Source organism: Notechis scutatus, chromosome 1, assembly GCF_049901735.1.
Source record: "Notechis scutatus isolate UNSWTSFEM ecotype Mainland chromosome 1, rNotScu1.2, whole genome shotgun sequence".
NCBI lineage: Eukaryota > Metazoa > Chordata > Lepidosauria > Squamata > Elapidae > Notechis > Notechis scutatus.
This window is the reverse complement of record NC_142009.1, coordinates 226,592,920-226,617,083: the sequence shown is the minus strand read 5'-3', so window position 1 is coordinate 226,617,083 and position 24,164 is coordinate 226,592,920. Positions and strand designations below refer to the sequence as shown.

The 24,164-nt window shown below is 38.1% G+C and overlaps 2 protein-coding genes across 4 annotated transcripts in view; one reads left to right on the top strand and one right to left on the bottom strand.

Moving 5' to 3' along the window:
- Positions 1 to 8,099: 8,099 nt before the first annotated feature.
- On the top strand, positions 8,100 to 15,534 carry LOC113410700 (uncharacterized). 2 transcript variants are annotated; one of them, XM_087950436.1, is made up of 3 exons: positions 8,100 to 8,310; positions 8,944 to 10,159; positions 10,461 to 15,534. In XM_087950436.1, the coding sequence occupies exons 2-3, from the start codon at positions 8,951 to 8,953 to the stop codon at positions 10,599 to 10,601; spliced, it is 1,350 nt and encodes a 449-aa protein (XP_087806562.1). In that variant the 5' UTR covers positions 8,100 to 8,310; positions 8,944 to 8,950; the 3' UTR covers positions 10,602 to 15,534. The 2 variants fall into 2 exon arrangements, with proteins under 2 accessions (XP_087806562.1, XP_087806563.1); XM_087950437.1 differs by having other exon boundaries at positions 8,944 to 10,126; positions 10,461 to 10,742.
- SLC4A3 (solute carrier family 4 member 3) overlaps positions 14,859 to 24,164 on the bottom strand; it is a 44,503-nt gene continuing 35,197 nt past the window's right edge. For both annotated transcript variants that reach the window (XM_026665607.2, XM_087950435.1), the window contains 9 exons: positions 23,434 to 23,582; positions 22,274 to 22,468; positions 21,887 to 22,093; positions 21,195 to 21,284; positions 19,905 to 20,071; positions 19,226 to 19,479; positions 18,019 to 18,188; positions 17,368 to 17,541; positions 14,859 to 17,112 (listed from right to left, as the gene is read on the bottom strand). In XM_026665607.2, the coding sequence (XP_026521392.1) occupies positions 17,035 to 17,112; positions 17,368 to 17,541; positions 18,019 to 18,188; positions 19,226 to 19,479; positions 19,905 to 20,071; positions 21,195 to 21,284; positions 21,887 to 22,093; positions 22,274 to 22,468; positions 23,434 to 23,582 (1,484 nt within the window). In that variant the 3' untranslated portion in view covers positions 14,859 to 17,034. The remainder of the gene's footprint in view (positions 17,113 to 17,367; positions 17,542 to 18,018; positions 18,189 to 19,225; positions 19,480 to 19,904; positions 20,072 to 21,194; positions 21,285 to 21,886; positions 22,094 to 22,273; positions 22,469 to 23,433; positions 23,583 to 24,164) is intronic.

Here is a 24,164-nt window from a genome sequence, read left to right as displayed (position 1 = left end):
GTGGGATTCAGATTTTTTTACTACCAGTTCTGTGGGCGTGGCTTGGTGGGCGTGGCAGGGGAAGGATATTGTAAAATCTCCAGTCAGAGGTGGGATTTGCCGATTCTCTGAACTACTCAAAATTTCCACTACCGGTTCTCCAGAACTGGTCAGAACTTGCTGAATACCACCTCTTTACCCATCCCTCTATTCTCTTTTGGGTTAAGCAACTTTATGTAGAACTTCAAAAAGGAACAAAAAGAGAAAGAGAGACAAACTAGCAAACACTAGCTTAAAAATAGCAAGAACTGAGAAATTAAAGACATCAGATAAAAAAGGAAGAGAAATACAGTGCAGCAAAATCTAGTTTACACAACACTATTAATTGTACCTATCCATAAACTGACCCATGGATTACTTTTTGTTTTTAAATTTCTTACCTCTCTTTTTTCAGCATCTTCCCAACTCCATCCGATCAGTTTTTTAGTTTTCTCCTTCACTCAGCTCATTCACCCTTCCTTCCTATATTTGTTTGGAATTCAATCCTTCCATGCTATATGAGGAAACTCCTTTAGTATTCAGGTTATGTTCATTACTCATTTATTCTTGAATTTTTTTGCATTATTAAGCTTCTAAAGTACCCTATTCTCACTGCATTCAATTTATTTTTATATTCCTTCTGGTATAGCCAGCTTTAATCCCATATAAAAAAGCAGCAGAAGCATGGACTTACGTACAGTCGTTTTTCCTTTCCACAATAGACCACATACTATTTACTACCTTTCTCTCAGCTTTCCATCTGCACACCTCAAAATTCCCCATCTGTTTTTTTCTTCTTTAGTTAATATTCTTCCAAGAATATTCTTCAGTCACCTGCTCTAATTTTTCACCATTTGCTATACGTAAAATTTGCCATTGTTCGCTCCATCTTCTCTGTCAAACACCATTCCCTTGATCTTTGTCACATGATTCTCCAGTGCCAAAATTCTACATTCCACATACTCTACAGAATATCTATACATTTTTTGTACATTACTTTGGTTCTTTGGCAACTGCAAGCTATCATCTGCATAAAAAAATCATCCTTTCACATCCCCATCCTACACATCATTATGGTTACTACAATCATTATTTATATGTTTAGCCATAAATATATTAATTAAGCAAGAGGACACCATGCATTAGTTCAGTCTCTGTTCAGTGTTAAAACACATGATAATAGATGGTAAATGTATTGTATGTTCTCGTGTATGGTTTGCTTCTTTCATATCCTTTTCCCCCTGTACTCTTAGAACATTAGAACTTCCTCTTCATCATTCCTCCCAAGTAATAACATTTATTTATTTATTTGATTTGCCAATTGTTTACAAGACAATAAGTATAAATGTATACATAGTTGTGAATACATGAAATGGGTACATATAAGAAAAATAATAGAATAAGAGAAACAATAGGACAGGGACGGTAGGCACGTTGGTGCGCTTATGCACGCCCCTACAGACCTCTTAGGAAAGGGGTGAGGTCAATAGTAGACAGTCTAAGGTTAAAGTTTTTGGGGTTTGGGAAGAAACTACAGAGTCGGGTAGAGTATTCCAGACATTGACCACTCTATTGCTGAAGTCGTATTTCCTGCAATCAAGTTTGGTGCGGTTTACTTTGAGTTTGTATCTATTGTGTGCTCTTGTGTTGTTATGGTTGAAGCTGAAGTATTCATTGACAGGTAGGACATTGCAATGTATGTACATGTACAACACTGGCTGTGATTCCCCTCTTCAACTTATAAATTCCATTTTCAAATACTATTAGCAGATCTACACTTCAATTTCATATGAAATAAATTCATAACATACATTTTAATTCCTTTGGGCCTGCCAGGGACTCCTTGGTTGGCCCTCTTCATACCCACCGTCAAATTCATGTCTTGCATTCTCATCAGACCTTTGCACTTTCTCAAGCTTTTTAAATTTTAACCAGTCCTTGGTCTCTTTTAACATTCTGCAACTATTTGTCTCTCTTTATGTACATGCATTATTATATAGTAGATTTCTCTTATCATGTTTGCAACTATCATTCTTTTACACATTGCTTCCAGATCCACATCCTCTTTTCATCATTCCTTCAAGCATCCTCTTCCACAGTTCCCTTTACATTAGTATAACTCCACATATTTTTTTCCACTTTATTCCAAGAGTTTCATATCCTCTTTCTTCAATGGCTCTTTTCTTTTCCTTCTATTGAGAGGGAAATTAATCCACCTTCTGATTTTTTTTTCCATACAGAATGCAGTCATTTGATTTTCACTCTATTTTTTTCATTCCTCTCCTTTTCTTCTAGCTCTTTTCCCCCAATACTCCCTACTGGACGTGCTTATTGCAAATAACCATATTCAAAACTAGTATCTTTTTCTATGCAGATAACTACCAGGCTCCATTCTAATTAACTAATAGTACAATATTTTCCCCCAGTAACACATTCATTTACAATATTCACAAGTTTTCCTTATTCATCCCTGTTTTGGCTATTATGATAATTTACTAACTCATAACATGCAGTATTGTAATAACCAATTTATGGAGGCATCCTATCATATTCCCTTATAGCACCAAAGATAACATTAATTATTTCTGACCTAAATTTTAGTTCTTTTGTTCATAATTTAACCCTTCATTTCCCTGCATATATTCCACAACTTTATTTCCCAAGATCAGATTATTTCCTTATCTTTTGATGCCTCACAACTCCTTAATAAATCTAAGTGGCTCACAAATTCATATGAAAAAGAACACAACTGACCAGAAGAACAAATACCTAATCTTAAACTAGATGGAACAAATCTAACTGGAAAGGACTTCACAATCATCTTAACCAAGGTTTGAGAGTGCAACCAGGTTTTAGGTAATTTAGAAAATGTTATGAGGGTGAGAGCTGCACAAATTTGGGGGGTTATATTATTCCAGAGGGCAGGTACTTCAAATCAGTAAGCAAGATGACATTGTTTTAAAAAGTCCACCATGCTTAATTCTACTGGATGGAATATTCCCCAGAAACAAGTGGAGATTATAACTTTATCAGCTTCTATTACATCCTTCCTATTTCCCTTAGTTTCACAGACATTTTTTCTTTCTTCCATTTTATTCATTAATTCATGGTCTATACCATTTATCCTTTTACTTCCCAACTTTCAGTCTTCCATATGCCTGGTCATCCCCAGACAGTCCATAGATATTGACTTCTACCACCCATCATAGCTTTAATCAGTGAAGGCTTTCACATAATTCTTTTCAATGAAGTAGAGAAAGTGTAAACTAGATCACCGGTCTTAAGGTTATCTGTGCCACTTGCATCATTTCTGTCGGGCTCTATATCTTACCAGCGTCCTGAAGCCCGACATTAAGAGTATTAATGACACACCACTTTCTGCTCATGTTTTGCCTACCCTTTGTGGTAGAGGATCTATGCTGAAATCTTTGGGATGCTAATGGCCATTTAGCTTTCCTCAGGCTAAACGGCCATTAACACCACAAAAGTTTAGCATATATCTTCTACTATAAAGGCTAGGAAAGTTATGAGCAGGAAATGGTCTGAAGGCTGGAATCTTCATATTTCATCCTCAGGAGGGAACTACCCACTTAATGGCTAGAAACAACTAATAGAGGGTTTAAATAGGGTATTTCCCACTGCTACAGTTTGGAGGAATCAGTATTGATGGTTGTGTCTTGGACACTTAACTGAGACTCCTTTGAAATCTGCCTTTTATATCTTCATAGACAAATAATATTATAACTGAAATGTTAAACAAATTTGTCACATAACAGACTGATAAAAGCTTGGGTGCTTCAAGTAGGGAAGAGCAGTTTGCAACCCCTAAGCTAAAATGCATTGTAATTTGCAAATATCCTTTTCCCCCATGCTGCTAAGCTGTAGGCATAATCGTGTTTCCTAATGTGCACTCACTCATGTTTGTGATAAGTTCTCCATCATTAATTCATTCTGTAGCCAATTGTATCATCACCCCCAATTCCTTTGAGAACTGGAGTGCAGTACATACTATGCAAAGCTGTAGAAGAGTCTTAAGAGTGATTGTCTTAGCAGCCATCTCATCATACCTTTCCAGTAAATAGCTAAGGTCTCAACAAGATCACCAACTTTAACCATGCAGAAAAATCCATTAGATTCCATAAGACTCCAGGCAGACCTCCCCAAGTGATTCTCCATTCATGAAGCAAAAGACTGTCTGAATGTTATGAGCCCAATTCCCATAATAAATTCATCCTACTATGATTATTTTTATCATGATAAAAAACATGACAACATCCAAGACAAGCTTTGTGTGCAAATGGATGGCAAATCAGTACAACCTCATTTTTTAAAAAACTTATATTCAATCATGTCCAATTCTTGGAAACTACCTGGACAAGTGCCTGGACAAGTTGTCTTGGCAAAGTTTTTCAAAGGTGGTTTGCCATTGCCGCCTTTCTATGACAGAGAAAAAGTGACTGGCCTATGGACACCTGGCTGGCTTTGTGCTTAAAGTAGGATTAGACATTACAATCTCGCAGTTTCTAGCCTGATGCCTTAACTAAAATACTAAACTAACTCTCTCCATATTGTTATGGATGCCATGAATTCCTGAGCTGATCTAATATAATCTTAGCATGGAGGTTGACTTCCCCAGGACACATTGTTCTGGATTCTGCAACACCACTACTAAAATTATCTTAGCTGGCTTATTTAGAAGAAGGTTGTACATAGATGTGTACAGAGTAGCTCTTATTTTCAAAACGTCTTGTTCCAGAGCATCAGAGTACCTCTGCATTCCATTAATTGAGGGTATCCAGGAGCAGTTATGTTTCCAGGCCTCATATACTTCCTGTGAATTTATCTTTTCAGAAGAGTGCAGTACATCTTTCTTGTATTTACCTCATTTAACAACATCCTTATCTTGCATTGGTTTGTAATTTTAAAATATTTTCCAAACTAGCATCATTTGATGTAGTTAGTTTGTCAAGAGAAGACCAATCCCTTTCAGAGTTTGCTTTTTAAGTCCCATCTCCTGTTCTAAAAGTTCACTTTAGACTTTCTAATTCAGTTCCAAATTCCAGCATGTAAGAAATAAACTTTTTCTATAAGTGTACTCCAAAACTAAATGATGAAGAGATGGAGTAAGTCTACCCAGAGTCAGGTATACTATTAGGTACAATAAAAGAGATACTTCAGACATGCATAGTTTGACTTAGTATGTATGTGAACTCAGTTGAAATTTTATCAGGTTCAGTTTGAGTTGCAATTCCTTCTTGCGTCCAAATGTGAAGTCTAAAGAGAGTCTTCGTCTTCCTTAATATCTAGTAGAGTTAGTATTTCTACCCTTCCTAATTCTTTCTTGCTAGTGAGGTTGCTTTCTATTCATTGGAAAGTTGTTCTCCATTGTTGAATGACTCATAACACAAGGACTAAGTTTCTCTCCTGGCAGTGAGCCCTGAGAGCAAGTTCCAACATGCTGTGACCATGGCAAACATTGAGCATGAATATAATTGAAGTCCATGAAGAGAGAGATACCTGGGTCCAAGTTACTTTCCAAAAAGATTTTTTTTATGTTTTGTGTGTTGTGTGTATATGTTGTTGTTTTTTTTGGGAGAATTAATAAAACCTTGCAGAAATATAGAATGAGAATAATGGTAACTAAGTCAGAAAGAAATAGATGAAATAATAATAATGAAATTGAATAAGAGTAAAGAGAAGTAAAGAGAAATTGAATAAGAGGTTTTTGTATGTTTATATGGAAATGGTTTAAAACAGAATTATAATTTATCTGACTTGTTAAATTTATAATGGAAAAAGGTTTAAACATGTAATGGATAATGATGATTTGTGTGTTTTGAAAATTAATAAAACTTGTTTTTTTTTTTTTTAAAAGATATTGACTTCTACCACCCATCATAGCTTTAATCAGTGAAGGCTTTCACATAATTCTTTTCAATGAAGTAGAGAAAGTGTAAACTAGATCACCGGTCTTAAGGTTATCTGTGCCACTTGCATCATTTCTGTCGGGCTCTATATCTTACCAGCGTCCTGAAGCCCGACATTAAGAGTATTAATGACACACCACTTTCTGCTCATGTTTTGCCTACCCTTTGTGGTAGAGGATCTATGCTGAAATCTTTGGGATGCTAATGGCCATTTAGCTTTCCTCAGGCTAAACGGCCATTAGCACCACAAAAGTTTAGCATATATCTTCTACTATAAAGGCTAGGAAAGTTATGAGCAGGAAATGGTCTGAAGGCTGGAATCTTCATATTTCATCCTCAGGAGGGAACTACCCACTTAATGGCTAGAAACAACTAATAGAGGGTTTAAATAGGGTATTTCCCACTGCTACAGTTTGGAGGAATCAGTATTGATGGTTGTGTCTTGGACACTTAACTGAGACTCCTTTGAAATCTGCCTTTTATATCTTCATAGACAAATAATATTATAACTGAAATGTTAAACAAATTTGTCACATAACAGACTGATAAAAGCTTGGGTGCTTCAAGTAGGGAAGAGCAGTTTGCAACCCCTAAGCTAAAATGCATTGTAATTTGCAAATATCCTTTTCCCCCATGCTGCTAAGCTGTAGGCATAATCGTGTTTCCTAATGTGCACTCACTCATGTTTGTGATAAGTTCTCCATCATTAATTCATTCTGTAGCCAATTGTATCATCACCCCCAATTCCTTTGAGAACTGGAGTGCAGTACATACTATGCAAACTGTAGAAGAGTCTTAAGAGTGATTGTCTTAGCAGCCATCTCATCATACCTTTCCAGTAAATAGCTAAGATCTCAACAAGATCACCAGCTTTAACCATGCAGAAAAATCCATTAGATTCCATAAGACTCCAGGCAGACCTCCCCAAGTGATTCTCCATTCATGAAGCAAAAGACTGTCTGAATGTTATGAGCCCAATTCCCATAATAAATTCATCCGACTATGATTATTTTTATCATGATAAAAAACATGACAACATCCAAGACAAGCTTTGTGTGCAAATGGATGGCAAATCAGTACAACCTCATTTTTTTTAAAACTTATATTCAATCATGTCCAATTCTTGGAAACTACCTGGACAAGTGCCTGGACAAGTTGTCTTGGCAAAGTTTTTCAAAGGTGGTTTGCCATTGCCGCCTTTCTATGACAGAGAAAAAGTGACTGGCCTATGGCCACCTGGCTGGCTTTGTGCTTAAAGTAGGATTAGACATTACAATCTCGCAGTTTCTAGCCTGATGCCTTAACTAAAATACTAAACTAACTCTCTCCATATTGTTATGGATGCCATGAATTCCTGAGCTGATCTAATATAATCTTAGCATGGAGGTTGACTTCCCCAGGACACATTGTTCTGGATTCTGCAACACCACTACTAAAATTATCTTAGCTGGTTTATTTAGAAGATGGTTGTACATAGATGTGTACAGAGTAGCTCTTATTTTCAAAACGTCTTGTTCCAGAGCATCAGAGTACCTCTGTATTCCATTAATTGAGAGTATCCAGGAGCAGTTATGTTTCCAGGCCTCATATACTTCCTGTGAATTTATCTTTTCAGAAGAGTGCAGTACATCTTTCTTGTATTTACCTCATTTAACAACATCCTTATCTTGCATTGGTTTGTAATTTTAAAATATTTTCCAAACTTAGCATCATTTGATGTAGTTAGTTTGTCAAGAGAAGACCAATCCCTTTCAGAGTTTGCTTTTCAAGTCCCATCTCCTGTTCTAAAAGTCCACTTTAGACTTTCTAATTCAGTTCCAAATTCCAGCATGTAAGAAATAAACTTTTTCTATAAGTGTACTCCAAAACCAAATGATGAAGAGATGGAGTAAGTCTACCCAGAGTCAGGTATACTATTAGGTACAATAAAAGAGATACTTCAGACATGCATAGTTTGACTTAGTATGTATGTGAACTCAGTTGAAATTTTATCAGGTTCAGTTTGAGTTGCAATTTCTTCTTGCGTCCAGATGTGAAGTCTAAAGGAGTCTTGTCTTCCTTAATATCTAGTAGAGTTAGTATTTCTACCCTTCCTAATTCTTTCTTGCTAGTGAGGTTGCGTTTCTATTCATTGGAAAGTTGTTCTCCATTGTTGAATGACTCATAACACAAGGGCTAAGTTTCTCTCCTGGCAGTGAGCCCTGAGAGCAAGTTCCAACATGCTGTGACCATGGCAAACATTGTTTGTCTCTCCCTCCCTCTGCTCAATAAAATGTAACCAGGTTCTGTTTCCATTAGATGGACACTGCATTCTGAGGTGATAAGGTCTGAACTTCAGAGAATAAGGCTGGAACATAAAAGAAAAGTAAGTGTACTTTTCATAGAAATGCAAGAGGCAGAGGACAGCCTCTTATTAGGCACTCCTCAAAAAGCTTTCCTTTATGTCATGATGTATATTATAGTTGTGTATTCCTCCTTGTAGATTACAATGGGTAGGTAAATAATCTGGTTAAGTTATTCCTATAAAAATTAAAGCTGTAGTACTTAGAAAATTCATGTATTTATTTGAGTATTTTATAAGCTAAAGACCACTTCATCAGATATATGCAATATTGAACTCAGTTGTTCATATGAGCATGTAATGAAGAGTAATGGGAAGGATGCAAAATGTTGGTATAGAGAAAAAATATTGAGCAGTGATTTTCACAAACAAACACTTTTGATATTTTTGCCTCTTGTCAAAATGTATTTCCTTTTTGGGGATAATATTTTATTTATCTAGCTTATGAAAATGTAATCCAGTACTGTATATACATTGACTGATTTTTAAACAGGTGTAAGATTCTTTGTTATTTTGTTTTGAGGAGGACTTTTTAATGTGGGGGGGGAGCTATCCCAATTATTCAAAAGAAAAAATGGTTTTTTGTGGGTATATGCAATAAACCTTGCCCAATGATTTATTTTTTCCCCTCAACAACTTTCCTTTCTCCTTTCTCAGGTTGCCTATGGCACCTGTGGAAGTCCTGTATACCATTCTTCAAGATGAGATCCAGGCCTTTGAGAAGCATATAAGAAGTTGCCAGCAGGCTTTTGACATTCACACTCTTTACAATGTATTGTTGCTACTGCTCAATGAAGATGATGGTGTAGTAGAGATTCACAGTCTCCAGCAGCTGGAAAAGCTTGTGGAGTCCAAAGAATGTAACACCGAGGACATTGTGAGAATTACAATAAGTGAGGATAAATCTGACATTGCCAGCTACATTTCTTGGTTTGTTTCTTATGTGAGCTACCTAAGTTCTTTGAAAGAAGAGTTTGATGCCAAAGTTGTGTTTCCTTTGTGTGAGAACCTATATGTTAATGATGACTCACTGGATGGGTTGCCTTTAGGATTCATGAAAGGATGCAGTCCTCATGCCACAGTGTCAATAGCACGTACAGCTAGGCAGTTGTTTGCCCTCAGAAGGAAATGGGCCTTGCTCCTGAAAAAGGACTCACTCTGTGAGCAAGCCTTCTACCCCCAGAGCCTCCTTGATCTGCAAGGTTTTGCTTACATCCATCCCTTTGTGAAGATCTTGAGGCTAGTCCCAGATCTTTTTCATAAGAGCTTAGCAGCTGCTGAGCTTACTAAGCAGTGGGTGAAATACCATGCCAGAAGGCATAGCCCCCACCCAGAACATTCACATCCAGTTCTAATCCGGAGGTGTGATGATATAAGAGTGATGAAAGGCAGTCTGGCCCATCCCTGGCATGGTGCATCCCTTTGCCAGTCTGAACTACCTCTAAACCATCATGACTGTATGAAGACCTTGCGGCCATCCAAAGCCAACAACAACAAAAACAACATGGACATGTATAAGACAACAATTACCCAAGAAAGGAATCAGCTTCAGGAGACCTATGGAGAACTCCTGTCTCTGCTCTGGCGGGAGGAACGTTCTTGGACACTAGAAGGAGAGGTTCAGGAAGTAAACCAGAGGATTTCGGATCTGCATCTGCAGAAAGAGACCAAGGAAAGTGAACTAGAAGCCCTTGAGCAACAACTCAAGAAAGGCAACTGGAACGTGTCTAGAGCACAGCGCCAAAAAACCCTCCGGGAGCTGGATACATTACAGAGACAGCTTAGGCTGGAGAACTATCACAAGAACATCTTGCAGAGAGATTGGCTACTAGAGTTGGAGGTCAGGCCAATCCTTATACGACCAATTTATACAGTAAGAGTCTAGGTTAATAAGTTGTGGCTAATGAAGGATGGTCACAGTTCTACCAGCTCTGGAACAAAATGCAGGTCTTCCAACAGCTGTGGGGAATTGGGTCCTAAATAAATTAAAAAGGCAGTGTACTATATTTGGAGGGAATAGAGGCCTTTTCATATTACATTAATGATGTTGTGTCAAAGAATGGAGGAAATGAATTGCTTTTGTTAGGTGTGGCTGTTAGGCAAAAGGGGTTCTTCTGTATTACTTAATTCTGCTATCATGTGAATGATTCATGTCATTTTGGTTTGCCTTCCAGTTGCAGGAGCGCTGCCAGAAACTTATGAGGCTTTTGCAGGCCGAGGAAGAGATTCAACATGATCTCCCGCCAACAGATAGAATTGATTCACACACTTCCTGCAACTCAGTGGGCCTGAACATATTGAGTTCTTGTCCTTGAGAATGAAAAGTGCTCTAGCCTACAAAGATACCGTTAATGTAAATTTGGTTTCAGGGGAAATTCCCCATCTCACTTTCCCCCACCTTTATACCACATAATATAATCACCTCAGTCCTAGCTTCGTAAGCTGTATTGTAATGTGTTTTACTGCCTTTGATGATTGTCTGGAAGCTGGAGCTGATGCAGACTTAGTAATGTATCCCTTATCAGGAACGTAGATAACGTAATGCTATACTATATCTTTAAAAGTCTGGTCAATAAGACTAATGGCGAAAGATGCTAGGAATTATAATTCAATAACTACTTATGTTTCTCACCTCTGATAAAATAATTTATGTGCCTGTAGTAATTCATTGTTGGTATCCTTGATACTTTGGAATGATTGACCAAAATATCCAAAATATCTTGTCATGAAGTCCTGCTTATTGGAGAATGAACCCAGATTTCTCATGTCCTGGGGAAAAAACCTACTATTTCAGCTGGAACATGCAAGTGTTCCAGCTTACGACCACAACTGAGCCCCAGAATTTCTGTTGCTAAGCAAGGCAATTGTTAAGTGAGTTTTGCCCCTATTTTACGAGCTTTTTTGCCACAGTTGTTTAGTGAATCACTGCAGTTGTTAAGTTAGTAATGTGGTTGTTAAGTGCATCTGTTTTCCCCTTTGACTATGCTTGTCAGAAGGTCACAAAAGGTGATCACATGACCTTGGGACATTGCGTCCATCATAAATATATGCCAGTTGCCCAGTGTATGAATTGTGATTACCTGACCATGGGGATGCTGCATAGTTGTAGGTGTGGGAAATGGTCATGAGCCACTTTTTCAGTGCTGTTGTAACTTTGAACGGTCACTAAATAAATGGTTATAAGTCTACCTGTAATTCAAATTTGCAAACAGTTCATGTGGTACAGAATAATTGCACGATTGTAAGACCCTTTTTGTGTTAAATGAAAGTAGGACTGCTTTGCTGTGATTGGACAAGTCTTTTTTTTTCTCCTGGAATTCTACAATAGGGAGTTTATCAAGGGGAATCTTATTCTTGGTTGGGAGTGCACTGTATGCTAAGTTTGTGAAACTGGTTTTGCAGTTGAAATGACCACTTCCTTGGTATTAAGGAAGTGTTTTTCCAGGGCAGAATTTCATCCACCAAAAGTCTTTTTGGTTGAGCAAAGGAATGGAAAACAGGAACTGTGTTCTGGAAATAACCAAATCTCAAACAGGAAGCATGGACATTGATGAAATCAGTCATGACTTAAAGTCATGGCAGTCAAAAAATTCCTGAGCTAGCTGAAATAGAGACACACATTGCTGACGAAGTTCAACTCTTTGTCTTAGTTTGGATCTGGAGCATTGGGGTATTCTGGGATTTACTTCTGCATCTGGGATAACTAGAAATATTCAGTTGTCTTATTCGAGCAGGTTGCTGCTGTTCCAATTTTTGAACCTCATAGTCATCATAAATACAAGCTGTTATTGCTTCTTGCAGAAAGGGTGACCCAGTAAGTTCCTAGCTCAGGTGAGAGCAAATCAGGAGTTGCATACTGTCTTGTAATACTCCAGAGTTTGCATTCTTCACATCCTTGAGTCAGTAGAAAAATATGTTGACCTAAATGGTGTTATCCCCATAGGATTTAATGCAGTTAAGTTTCAAGCAGTGATTGGTGGATTCCAGATTTCTTTTCGTCCTTTATCCGGCATCATTTGCTAAGCAGAAATCCTCCTTCTCATCCAGAGAACCATACAGTGAAGTGGGGTGAAACTGGCAGGATTTTGCCTTAGTTCAAATTTCACCTGAGCTACAGTATATAATACTGTATAAGCAAACTACCATAATATATTTGTAATCTTACCAGCCCTCTTGTCTATAATATGGAGTTAATAATATTGGCTAACTTTGCAGGATTGAATTCATCAGGTAAGTTTAATAGGATGTGCTTTGAACTTATAAACTCCTACACGCTGCTTCAACCGAGAAGCAAGAAGGAAAATGATGAAACATGCATTGTGGTATTGCAATATAAATTCTACTCCTCTAGAATAACGGAGTTGGAAGAGACCTTAGAGTTTTTCTAATTCAAGCCCCTGCTCGGGCAGGAAAAACTATACCATTTCAGGCAAATGGTTGTCCAATTTCTTCCTAAAAACTTCCAGTGTTTGAGCATTCACAATTTCTGGAGGCAAGTTGATCCACTGATTAATTGTTCTGTCAGGACATTTCTCCTTAGTTCTGTGTTGCTTCTCCCCTTGATTTGTTTCCATCCATTGCTTCTTGTCCTGCCTTCAGGTGCTTTGGAGAATAGCTTGACTCCCTCTTCTTTGTGGCAACCCCTGAGATAGTGGAACACTGCTGTTATGTCACCCCTTGTCCTTCTTTTCATTAAACTAGACATACCCAATTCTAGAAACCATTCTTTATATGTTTTAGCCTCTAGTTCCCTAATCATCTTTGTTGCTTTTTTCTGTACTCTTTCCAGAGTCTCAACATCTTTTTTATAATATGATGACCATAACTGGATGTGGGGTCTATGACAATTCATCACAGCCAACTCGCCACAGGACAACTCACCATGGCCAGCTCACTATAGGACAAGAGTTACACTAATATCAAAGCTATGGTAGAATAGAAGAATTACAGAAGGAATGCAAAAGGAGTGTCAGAATAAAATGTGAATGACAAAAATAAAATATTTTTTTATTTATTTTAAATTATTAACTTGAATTGTTAAATTGTCCCACAGTTAGTTATCCCATAGTGAGTTGGCCGTGGTGGTGCATTGTCCCATGGCGACTTGGTTGCAGCGAGTTGGCTGCAGCGAATCGTCCCGTTTCATTCCAAGGGTCATCTTACCAAGGCATTCTAAAGTGGTATTGACTCCTTTTACACTTGCATTGTAATGTTGCACACGAGTAAGGGGCGGAGCATGCATTGTGACTGCCCTTTTTTTTTCTGATGAAATATTAACTTGCGAAGGTTTCCTGGTACGAATGCTGGTATAGTGATTAAGGTGCTGGCCTAGAAACAAGGAGATTGTGAGTTCTAGTCCCACCTTATGCATGAAAGCTGGTCAGTCATTCTCTTCTTTCAGCCCAACACTCCTCACAGGTTTGTTGTTGTTGTGAAAATAGGAGGAGAAGGGAGCATTAGAAATGTGTGCTGCCTTGAGCTCTTTGTAAAAGGGGGGATAAAAATGAAATAAATAAATAGAAAACTGATACTTAGCTGATTATGTTCTTAATAATTTAGAAATTATTTCACAAGTGTTTGCTGCTTTTCCTAACAGTAAAATTTGCCAAGAAAAAGTGAATTAGGGGCTTTGGGGCACATTGAAGTTTGAATGAAGTTGTCTATAAAACTTGGGCCTAAATGTATTTAATTAAGAAGTATGTTTTATTTAAAGTAGAAGTGTTTTCTGTAACAAAATTAAGACAGGGGCCCGAAGAACACTTCTAGAAGGATCATGTGGAGTATAGAAATGCAGGAACACTATTTCACCCTTTCCTCTAGTCTGTTTCTTTTCACAAAGTCCCAGTGATTTTTTTCTTCTTTCTGGTTCCTCATTTGGGGCAATCTTCTAAATTTTGCTTACATTATAAGCATTCACATAGTATGTACTGTTGGAAGCTTTTGCACCCATACTATACCTATCTTGAGAAGACAGACAGGCAGACAGATAAAGATGATGGATGGACGGACGGACGGATGGATGGGTGGATGGAGATAGATAATGTTACTTTTTATATGGAGTTGTGCATTTGTCTTTTCTTTGATCCTACACTGGAGTACATTTTAAATGAAAATTAGAGTACAGTTTACTGAACAGAAATAAATGGACAGGCATAGCTTCTTTGGTGAGGGAAGCAGAACACATGCTACGCCTGCATAAAATCAAGAAATTGAATTCTGTGTTTCTAATTATGAGATTTCTGTTGGCAAGCCAAGGACAGGTGTCTGGATGAAACATCTGAGAGGCAACAACAGTCAGAGCAGATTATTCGGATCTGATGTCAGAAACAGGAACATCTTTCATTTATTTACAACCTGGACCGAGGTTTAAGGAACACAAGCACAACCTTGCTAATAATCATCTATTCTAAATAAAAGGAAACTCAGAATGCATGCACATGTGTGACAGTGGGAAGGGTCAACTTTAGTTGAATCCTTTTCTTTAATTCTACTTGAATGGTTTTTTTTGTTTTGTTTTTTTGTTTTGCTGGATTTTCCATTTCAGGAGCATATAAAAGGAACCAGGCACAACATACCAGTGAAAGGTTTATTGGTGCAGCCATATCCTTCCTATTACATTCAGAAGAGTTGCATTGGGGTCTCGGCCCCAACAGTTCAGATTTGCTACACAGGGCACAATGGAGGTCACTGTCTGTGGGTGGGGTAGGCTGGCAGCCAGCTGGGAATGAATAGAGGAATATATTTATATATATGGCCTCATGACAATCCAGCCCTCAACAGGTAACCCCTGAGGTAGGTGGATAGGGACAGCCTCCATTTTACTAACAGAGAGAGGCAGTGGAGCAGAGTGGTGCCATGAACCAAATACTTATGCCATATGGTTTGCTGCCTCACTAGAGGCAAGAGTCAGGGTTGGCCTTTTGTGTACATCTTTTATTCCACTTACATAGAACAGATTTATGGAACAGGACTTCACAGTTCACTAGAGTCCCTGCATAATGACCCAGTAGGATGGCATTGCTGGAATCTTGCACTGAATTTGTGCTTCATGGTGTTTGTCCATATGTTTGGCCTATGAATCAAGCACAAATGCAATGTACATGACTGAATGAATGCAACTGAAAAGGGAGCAGGCTTTTCAGATTCTAAAAGTTCAAATTTAGTGAACAAAGCCAATGCATCTTTTGTGCAATTAAGCTTTGTCACAAAAATCTGATCTTTATATGGTAACTGTAGAAGAAAGGAGCAGGACTAAATGAAAAGAGAACTAGGCAGTTGTCAGTGGGATATACGAGGATGATATGGGCCTGAGAAGAAGGCAAAAGCTTTTAGGGTCAGGTAAAATCCAGAAGCTAGAAACTATTGCTTTGACATATCAATTGGCAAATGAAGACAATCCTTTATCATTATAGTAAGCTTGTACAATACAGTGGTTCAGAACTACAAATGCAGAATATTTTAGCTCTCCCTTAGAGACACCTTATTCATTAATTGTCAGGGCCAAACCATCAGTAGCTTTTCTGAAGAAGTGACTCTGTTGGCCCAGCTAGGGCTGCTTAAAGAAATACTAAAATGAGCAAAGCAGTGACCATGGAGAGACTAAAGAACAAAGCAAGAGGAGCAATGAAAGTAAAGCATGGAAGAATACTAAGTGGAAAGGAGGTGACTGAGTACAACAAGCAGGCTTGGTGGATCAGATAATTAACCAGATTAGATTTCAGCCTTAGCTTTGGAGATTCCGAGTTGTCTGGCTGCATGTTTGACTTTCTTTGCAAGAGGGGAGAAAAACAGCATGAGAATACTGCAAAATCTTTTTGGATGCTCTCACTTAGAACCATATCCATCATTCAATTTTCACTCCATCATTAGTCAGTTTGTTCCTGATATCCAGCCTGTATCATCAAATTTTACCTGCATTTCTCCCTTCCCTGTGTGAATGGATTTGCTTCCTAGATCACCCCAACACTTTGGACAACCAAGGAAACAGCAAACATAGGCACAGTACTTGCCCAAACTGATGCATGTGCCCACGAATATTGCACAAATACCACATTCCACTTGCTGAACACATCATGGTACTGAAAACCTTGCTGGCACGCATTGCAATCTGTGATCTCCAATAGTCCTTATTGCCATTCCTCAAAAGGAAAGGATCAAAAGTTCCCATAAACATGAAATCCCAGGCAAGGATATCATGAAGAAGAGCTGATGAAGCACTCTCTCTTAAACAGTCATGTGACTGAGTGGCTAAAGTTCAATAAGGAAACACCAGCTGTTCTTCCACTTCCTGCTACCACCCCAGAAAACTCTTAATTCTGAAATAAAAGCATTGCCCTTAACATTCCAGAAGGTTTACTTGCCTCTTCCTTTGTTAACCTGCTGCTATTTTTCCCACTGCAAAACAGTTAATCTGCTTGACTTCTCTAGACAGGAGACTAATAACAACTGGCTAAGGTGTCTACGTATTCAGGTCAATATATGGCACAGCACTACAACAAGGTCTGTTCAGAAGGAGCATGGGTGATAGTGGCTGGAATTATACTCTGTGTCTGTCCATAAGAAGGAAGCAACTCCTCTTGCTCTGCCTTGCCCAAGTTCTCTTCTGGTCTGGAGCTTCTGGGAGGGTTGTGACTCAGCTGCCAATTTGACTAGACCTACAATCAGTTCAAAAGCCACTGCAGGAACAGCACAAGGAGAACAGCTTATCCCACAATGCCAGGAAAGAACCAGTAGAAAATAGCAGCCTGCTCATACTGGCATGTGAAGTTCATTGTATTCATCTCGTCCATCTTCATCAAAGTTTGGCTCTGCATCCTCCGAGTCTAGCTGTAAGTGAGAGCAAAGAGAGGAATAAGTATCCATTCAATCACAGGGGATATCTCTGTTACAAGTCAAAAGCCACAGGGCACTGGGGAAATGCATATCTGCTATTCTAATGAAGTAAGGAAGGGAAACATTAAATTGCTTGTTCTTCCTCTTCAAGTGGTACTTCAGCGGGATACTTTATAAAGCATTTTATCCATTTGAGGAAAGTAAATGTGCATAATGATCAAATCAAGATTAGTTCTCTTAATATCTTACCGCTTTCAGTTCTCTTTCATGGAAGAAACGTGGCAAAAGGTATCTCCGTAGAGGAACTGTCATGATCAGGACAAATGGGAAAGCCAATGATGCCACTGTGGATTTTACCACCCATAGCAATACAATGCAGGCTAGTTGGATGCATGTGAAGAGATTCATTCGCCAAGTCTTCACCTGAAGGAAAAAAGGGTGTTACGAGAAATCTTGTGCACCAAAGCAACAACCTGCTCATACAACACAAAAGTTGATAACAAAAAACTCCCCCAGATCTTGGAAATAATAATATCATGAAAAATCAACATCTGCCTATCCCATGTCCTTGGGAAGGACTCAATAGGAGGATAAAAACGTCAAATCCAGTCTGAAATCTGGTTGACTGTGCAATGAACCATAATAATAATAAATTTATATGGTGCTTGAGCCCCAGTGATTCTCAGTGAAGAAAATTATAGGAAAAAGATAACAGAAATAGGAAACATTAGACAATAACAATTATTAAAACGCACACAGTCTCAATATTCTTAATAAAACACCATTGTTTTTGTAATACCATCCCAATCTCCATTCACTACTTCCACCTGCAGACATTCTTCACCTTGCCATCCAATGGATTCATTCTTTACCTTCTCAATTCCCCTGAAGGTATCCTACCTTGATAACATAAACGTGATCAGGGTGATGCTTGGATGGCATGAAGATAAGGAGGAGACGTTCATATAACTGAATGCCAGTCAAAGATGTCACGCCCATATACAGAAAAACCCCAAACAGCACAGCCAATGGAATCTGACGCAGTATACTTCCCATGGCAATGGAGAGACCTGCAAATAGCACAGAATGTTCCATTTTCTTTCAAAAATACCAATGTAACTATAGTGAGAACATAAGACAATGCCTAAAATGGCACACAAAACTTTCCAAGGAATTCAGAAGAATGGAGCTGGCAGAGATATACAGATACAGTGGTACCTCAGTACTTGGCTACTTCAAAACTCATCAAATTTGGTACTCAGTGCCTTTTGATGTGAAAATGTTGTCCTGGTACTCAGTGTTTGTTTGGTACTTGACACTGCAAAAGGAAGTAGGGGACAGCTGCAGAGGGCTATGCCGGGAAGGTTGCTGACATAGGAAAAGGGACATATAGGAAGTCCTTCCCAGCCGAAACAAAGTGCCACGTGGTAAGTCACATATTAGTTTGATATTCATCCTCTTTAGTACTCATCGCGCCTCCTGGAATCAATTAAGGGTGAGTATAAATAGTCCTCAAGTTATGACCACAATTGAGCTCAAAATTTGTCGCTAAACGAGACATTTGTTAAGTGAATTTTGTCTCATTTTACAACATTTGTTGCCATATCTGAATCATTGCAGTTGTGAAGTTAGTAATATGGTTATTAAGTGAATCTGGCTTCCCCATTGATTTTGCCTATCAGAAGGTCATAAAAGGTGATCACATGACCCTGGATCCCTGCAACTGTTATAAAGATGAGTCATCTGCATCTGAATTTTGATTACATGGCCAGGAGGATGCTGCAACGGTCATAAGTGTGAAAAATGGTCATAAGTCACTTTTTGCTGTGCTGTTGTGACTTCAAACAGTCATTAAATGAACTGTTGTAAGTCGAGGACTAACTGTACCAAGGTACCACTGTATACAGAGTCATAGTTTTGGAAGGCAGAAGAAGATCTGCTGATTTCATTGTTTCTATGATTTTGACAAAATCATCTGCTCAAACCTCCAGCCAAAATATATATATTAGACAGAGTCATTAAACAGAAGATGATGGGTCAGCAGATTAATCTATCTTCATCAAGTGAGCATAATCACAGAGAACATATTCCTCTGAGAGAACCTCACCAACAAGGCCAGCGATGAGCACTCCTGTCACACGTTGTTCTTTCACTTCCTTGATTTTTGGCTTCTCACCAGGTGCTATGGCCTTGCTCATTACAGTAAGGGCGTTGACATGAGTGATGGAACGGACGGTGGCAGCCGTGAGCCAAGGCAACCCCAAAAGGGCACAAAGTCCTCCCATTGTTCCAATAAGCAGCAAATCAAGATGGAAGCCTGACCCCTTCAACAGCTTCCGTTCCTTCTTGCTGACAATCAGACTACAAAAAAAAAAAAAAAAAAAAAAGGCAACAGAACATGTGTGAGTTTCAAGAACACCCCAATACTGCTTTGCTTTACTAAGGGAAATATAAAGAAGCCGTGGTCTTAAATGTTTTGTAACAGCTTTTTTTTTAGTTAGAAAAGAAACTGGGCACATTGGTAATAAATGAAAAAGCAGAGCCAGCAATTAAGCTCCATACTGCAGATAAAGCTTCCTGTATAACATGCACATAGTAGCTACTGGAAGCAATGGGAACATTCTTGTGCAATGAGGACGGTAAGAATTTTTAAAATCCTCATTGCCTTGATTCTGACTGCCTCACCATTTCCAGTGATAGAAAATGTGATTTTTAGCATTTTCTTAGGACTCACAGGATGATAAATATGAGTAACCCAATCTATAATATAAAGGTCTGGCACTTACGTGGTGATCTGGGTTTCCATAAAGATTAGGATGAAGACTAGTAGTGCAGGAATGGCAGAAGCAAACATCATCCAGAGGGGGAAAGCCTGCTGGCTTCCTAAGGGGTGGATGAACCAGCCCCGTTTATCTGGAGCTGTAACTGACAGCACCGAGGGCACATTCAACTTCTGTAAGGAGAGTGTAACATATCAACACACCAAATGTTAACACATCAGCATGAGATAATAGCACATATTTTTAGTTGTTAATAAACCCTAGCCCTACTTGTGTTACTATGCGTGTACACTATTTAATCCAGGGATCAATTGTTTGTCTTCATAACAGAAGTCAACTGGGAGGAAAAGCAATCTTACATGGCTTAATTCCAAAGTTTTCCTAAGTAATCTCAATAGATAATATTTCTGCATATGTGTAGTTTTCAGCCTTAAATTGGTTCTGTATGTTTAATCCCAACTTGATACATTTTGCTATAACTATGAAATCTAGGTGGGAATTTTAGCTTTTAACTGCACTAAAGACATGCCTGTTTCTATCACCCCAAATATTCTAACTTTCCAGATTCACACCACAACATAGCATTTGGCGCTTTTTGGAAGTCCAGACAAACAAGTAATAGTTTGTCCTTAGATGACTCCATGTTTAATAAAAACCTTCCACTGAAGCAGAGGTCAGCTGATCAATACATCACACAACATGATTGAAACACTCTTTATTTTCTGCATGGCAGCCTTCTGTTGATTAAAAAGCATAAATTCAGAGTTCTGCACCCACAAGATTAACTCCAAGTTGATGGAATTAGCTGAGATGGCCAAACTGACTGCTTTGATTAAAGAAAAAAAAAATACAATTACTTTTGTTTCTTGGAAACTTGGAAATTACTTGGAAACTGCTTCTGGACTTTGTGCTTGAGGTGGAAAAAATATGAAACTTTGATTTGGGGTTTTATCGATTAATAGGCTTGTTGTTATAGAAGTGGGTGGTTTGTAATATTATTATGTAAAAGTAAAAAAGTCAAAAGTAAAAATTGAGGTTTTATGTTACTATCTTATTATTCTATTGGACCAAAGGGAGTTGGAAGTCAACGCCTTTTCTTTCTTTTTTCCCTTTGCCCTACACTTTTCCCTTCCCTTTTCCCTGTCCTATTTTCCTATTATTTTCTTTTGTACTTTGTATTATATATTATAAACTAATAAAAAAATAAAAAGCAAAAAGATTAACTCCAAATGTCTAGAAAAATCAATGTATTTTAGTTCCCATGAGATGGTGAATATTCGGACAAGCAACACCAACCTGTGTATACGTATCGGTAATAGTATAGTCTACCAGAACCATGATAAGTATGGAAATAGGGATTCCAAAATCTCCAATGATTCTCCGGGCCTATAGAACAAATATGGGAGATAACAATGAATATAAGACAAGTTGGAGATATTGCTGGGGGATAAAATTTACCTTCTGAACCCAATTTTTCCCAATTTCTGAAGAAATGCCCCTTATGACATAGGGGCATTCTAAGTAAAAATACAGTGATTCTAAGTAAAAATACATTGATAGGGTAATATTACACCTTCTGAAGGATAATGACTACATCTTTAATATTCTATATCTCTTTATCTCTACATTGCCGGTTCCATAGAACCTACCTGACCAGGTTCAAGATTATTTGTTTTGAACATTCTTCAGGTTTAAAACAACTGAGGAGTATTTTCACTTTTAAATATAGTGGAAGTTGAATACCCAAGTTTCTATAGGGACAGATTACAACTGAGCATTGCAGGGAGAAGAGAAGATTCCATAGCTATGATTTTGGCCAAGCTAACTATTAAGAAATTACACAAAGAAAGACTACTTCATCTAGTATTTTTGGAAATCCTAATTTCATTGGGAATCAGAATGAAAAAGACAGATAAATCAGCTGAAAGAGTTGCATGGGAGAAAACCCCAATACATTTATACTCAGAACCAGATCCTAGGTTTATTACCTTTCCTCCCAAAAAACGGCTGTTCTTAAACTTGCGCATAAAAAAGGCAATGAAAAATGTCCCCAACATGAGGATGAGGGATAGAAGGGCTGTGTTGGGTTGCATTCGGATATCAAGGGCTGTAGAATCGGCAGGTAATATGCTAGTATTCAAATTTCTTTGAAGATTTGGTGGATAGAATCGCAGCAAAGGATGTTCTGCAAATATCTGGGAACACAGTATAAGGAAGAAAGGCATTTACTACTGGATCACTCCTTTCAGCCACAGAAACTATACCTGTTAAAACCTTTTATTTAGAGCCAGGATGACATGCCTATTGGTTATTTTAAACTGAATCTGACAGCTGATATAAGCAGCTAATCACAAGCTGCTTTGGAGAAAACTTACCTTGTACAGCTTGTAGAATGTTTCATAAATGAAGATGAGGGAGATGAGGAAGGCAAAAATCTCCTGGGTGAATGGTGTGATATAGCGCACTAAGAAGCTGCCTTCAGCAGCTACAATAATGACAATGAAGACAATGAGCCAGAAGCCAATCCACACCCGACCTGTCAAATACTCGATGTTCTGACTCTGACAAAACTGGCAAAAAAGAAAAAAAGCGGGGGAGCTTAGAGACATCACCCAAGTCTGCCTTCTCACCTTGCATGCTTTCTTAGCCTGTCCTCAACAAGCCTCCGTAATATGATCTCCTAATTATCTGTTGTTTCAAGAAGGCAACACTAATTGAAGTTTATCAAAACAGTGCATAAGGTTAGAAACAATATAAAACTCTAATTTGTATTTGGAGGAAGTTTCAAAGAACCCACAGTGGGTTCCACATAGCCTACTTCCCAATATCCAATCTTGTTCTGTTAACCTTATTAGGCTGCTTTGAGATAGAATTGCAGATTATTTACCCAACCTCCCTCCCAGTTTAATACAATATATAGAATACTACCACATGATTGCCAAGCCTGGTGAAGTTACAGAGAGACCCTGTAAAATTTTTGCAGGCAAAGCAGTAACAAAAACAGCCATGTTGGTAGTTGATTAAGATGCTTGGCTATACCAGTGCTCTTATCCTAGGTACAATTTGCTGAAGTATGAATGCACAACAATTGACAATTATTTGAACTATTTGTGGAGATTAATTTTTTTTTTTTAATAAGCAACCATCACTAGCTTTAAACAAGCCAAATCTAGATGTTACCTGAACAGCACAATGGCTTCATAAAAACATGCTACTGGAAAATATCAAGTCTTTGTGTAGTATGACTGCTATATGTTGTGAAGTAAAAACACCAACATTGGTAGCTAATTTTAATGAGATAGTAAAAATACTTTCAACATAGGTGAGAAACACTTCATACAAATCACTTCTCACATGTCTTATCTGTTCAGTATTTTGACAGCAACTGTAATATCCAAATAATGTGTGAAATAGACTATGGATGAGCTTTACACACATGCGCGCGCACACACTGAAATACTATAGAAATATATCAGAAGCAATATGTGATACCAGAGATTATTAAAGTAATAAGCAAGGAATTATTTTTAGATACCTTGTAAAAAGCTTCTTCAAAGACAAGCAGGGGCCCTGAGAAACCAATGATAAGGAGTGGCTGTGCACTCAGAAGTGAAAAGAGCATGCCCAATACTGATGTGGAGATAATCAATTCTGAAACACCCATGAGACCATCTGTCTTCTCACCTGTAAAGAGAAAGCAATGTCTTTAAGATATACTGCAATGTTGCAGTTATAAATATCAATGCAATTTCTTTTCACATCTGGGGTTTAAAAAGAGAGAAAAAACTTTTTTTCTCAATTGCCACTGCTAATGAGTCCTTCCATACATATCTATTCTACTTTTACACCTGGATTCTGGAATAGATGAAATAAGGCCCACAATTGCATCTGAAAAGAGACATACACACAGAAACACCCCACCTCACCCCCACCCCCCGCCGAACTAAGTTCTTATATCACACTAAGTCTGATTTATTTAAGCACAACTTGTTGAATAAGATTTATTGCCTGGGTCTATATACTGTGCTATGATTCATGGCTAACAAACCACAATGGCTATAAAAGTCAAACCAAATACACAGTATTATGGCTTAATGCAATGTATGAAGCTATTCTCTATGCATAATTCTTAGGGCCAAACAACTGATGCTCAATCTGTTCCAGAAAGATCTCTACTGGCTCTGGAGAGGACCGACAATAACTAGTTACTTATGAGCAATTGTGATTTTACAGTGGCCATCTGTGAATTCACACATTATAGGTTTT

Excerpts from the sequence above, each read along its gene's own strand:
- LOC113410700 (XM_087950436.1), top strand. The coding sequence starts at position 8,951 with ATGGCACCTGTGGAAGTCCTGTATACCATTCTTCAAGATGAGATCCAG. Across the intron at positions 10,160-10,460 it reads TTATACGACCAATTTATACA|TTGCAGGAGCGCTGCCAGAA; the intron begins GTAAGAGTCTAG and ends TTTGCCTTCCAG.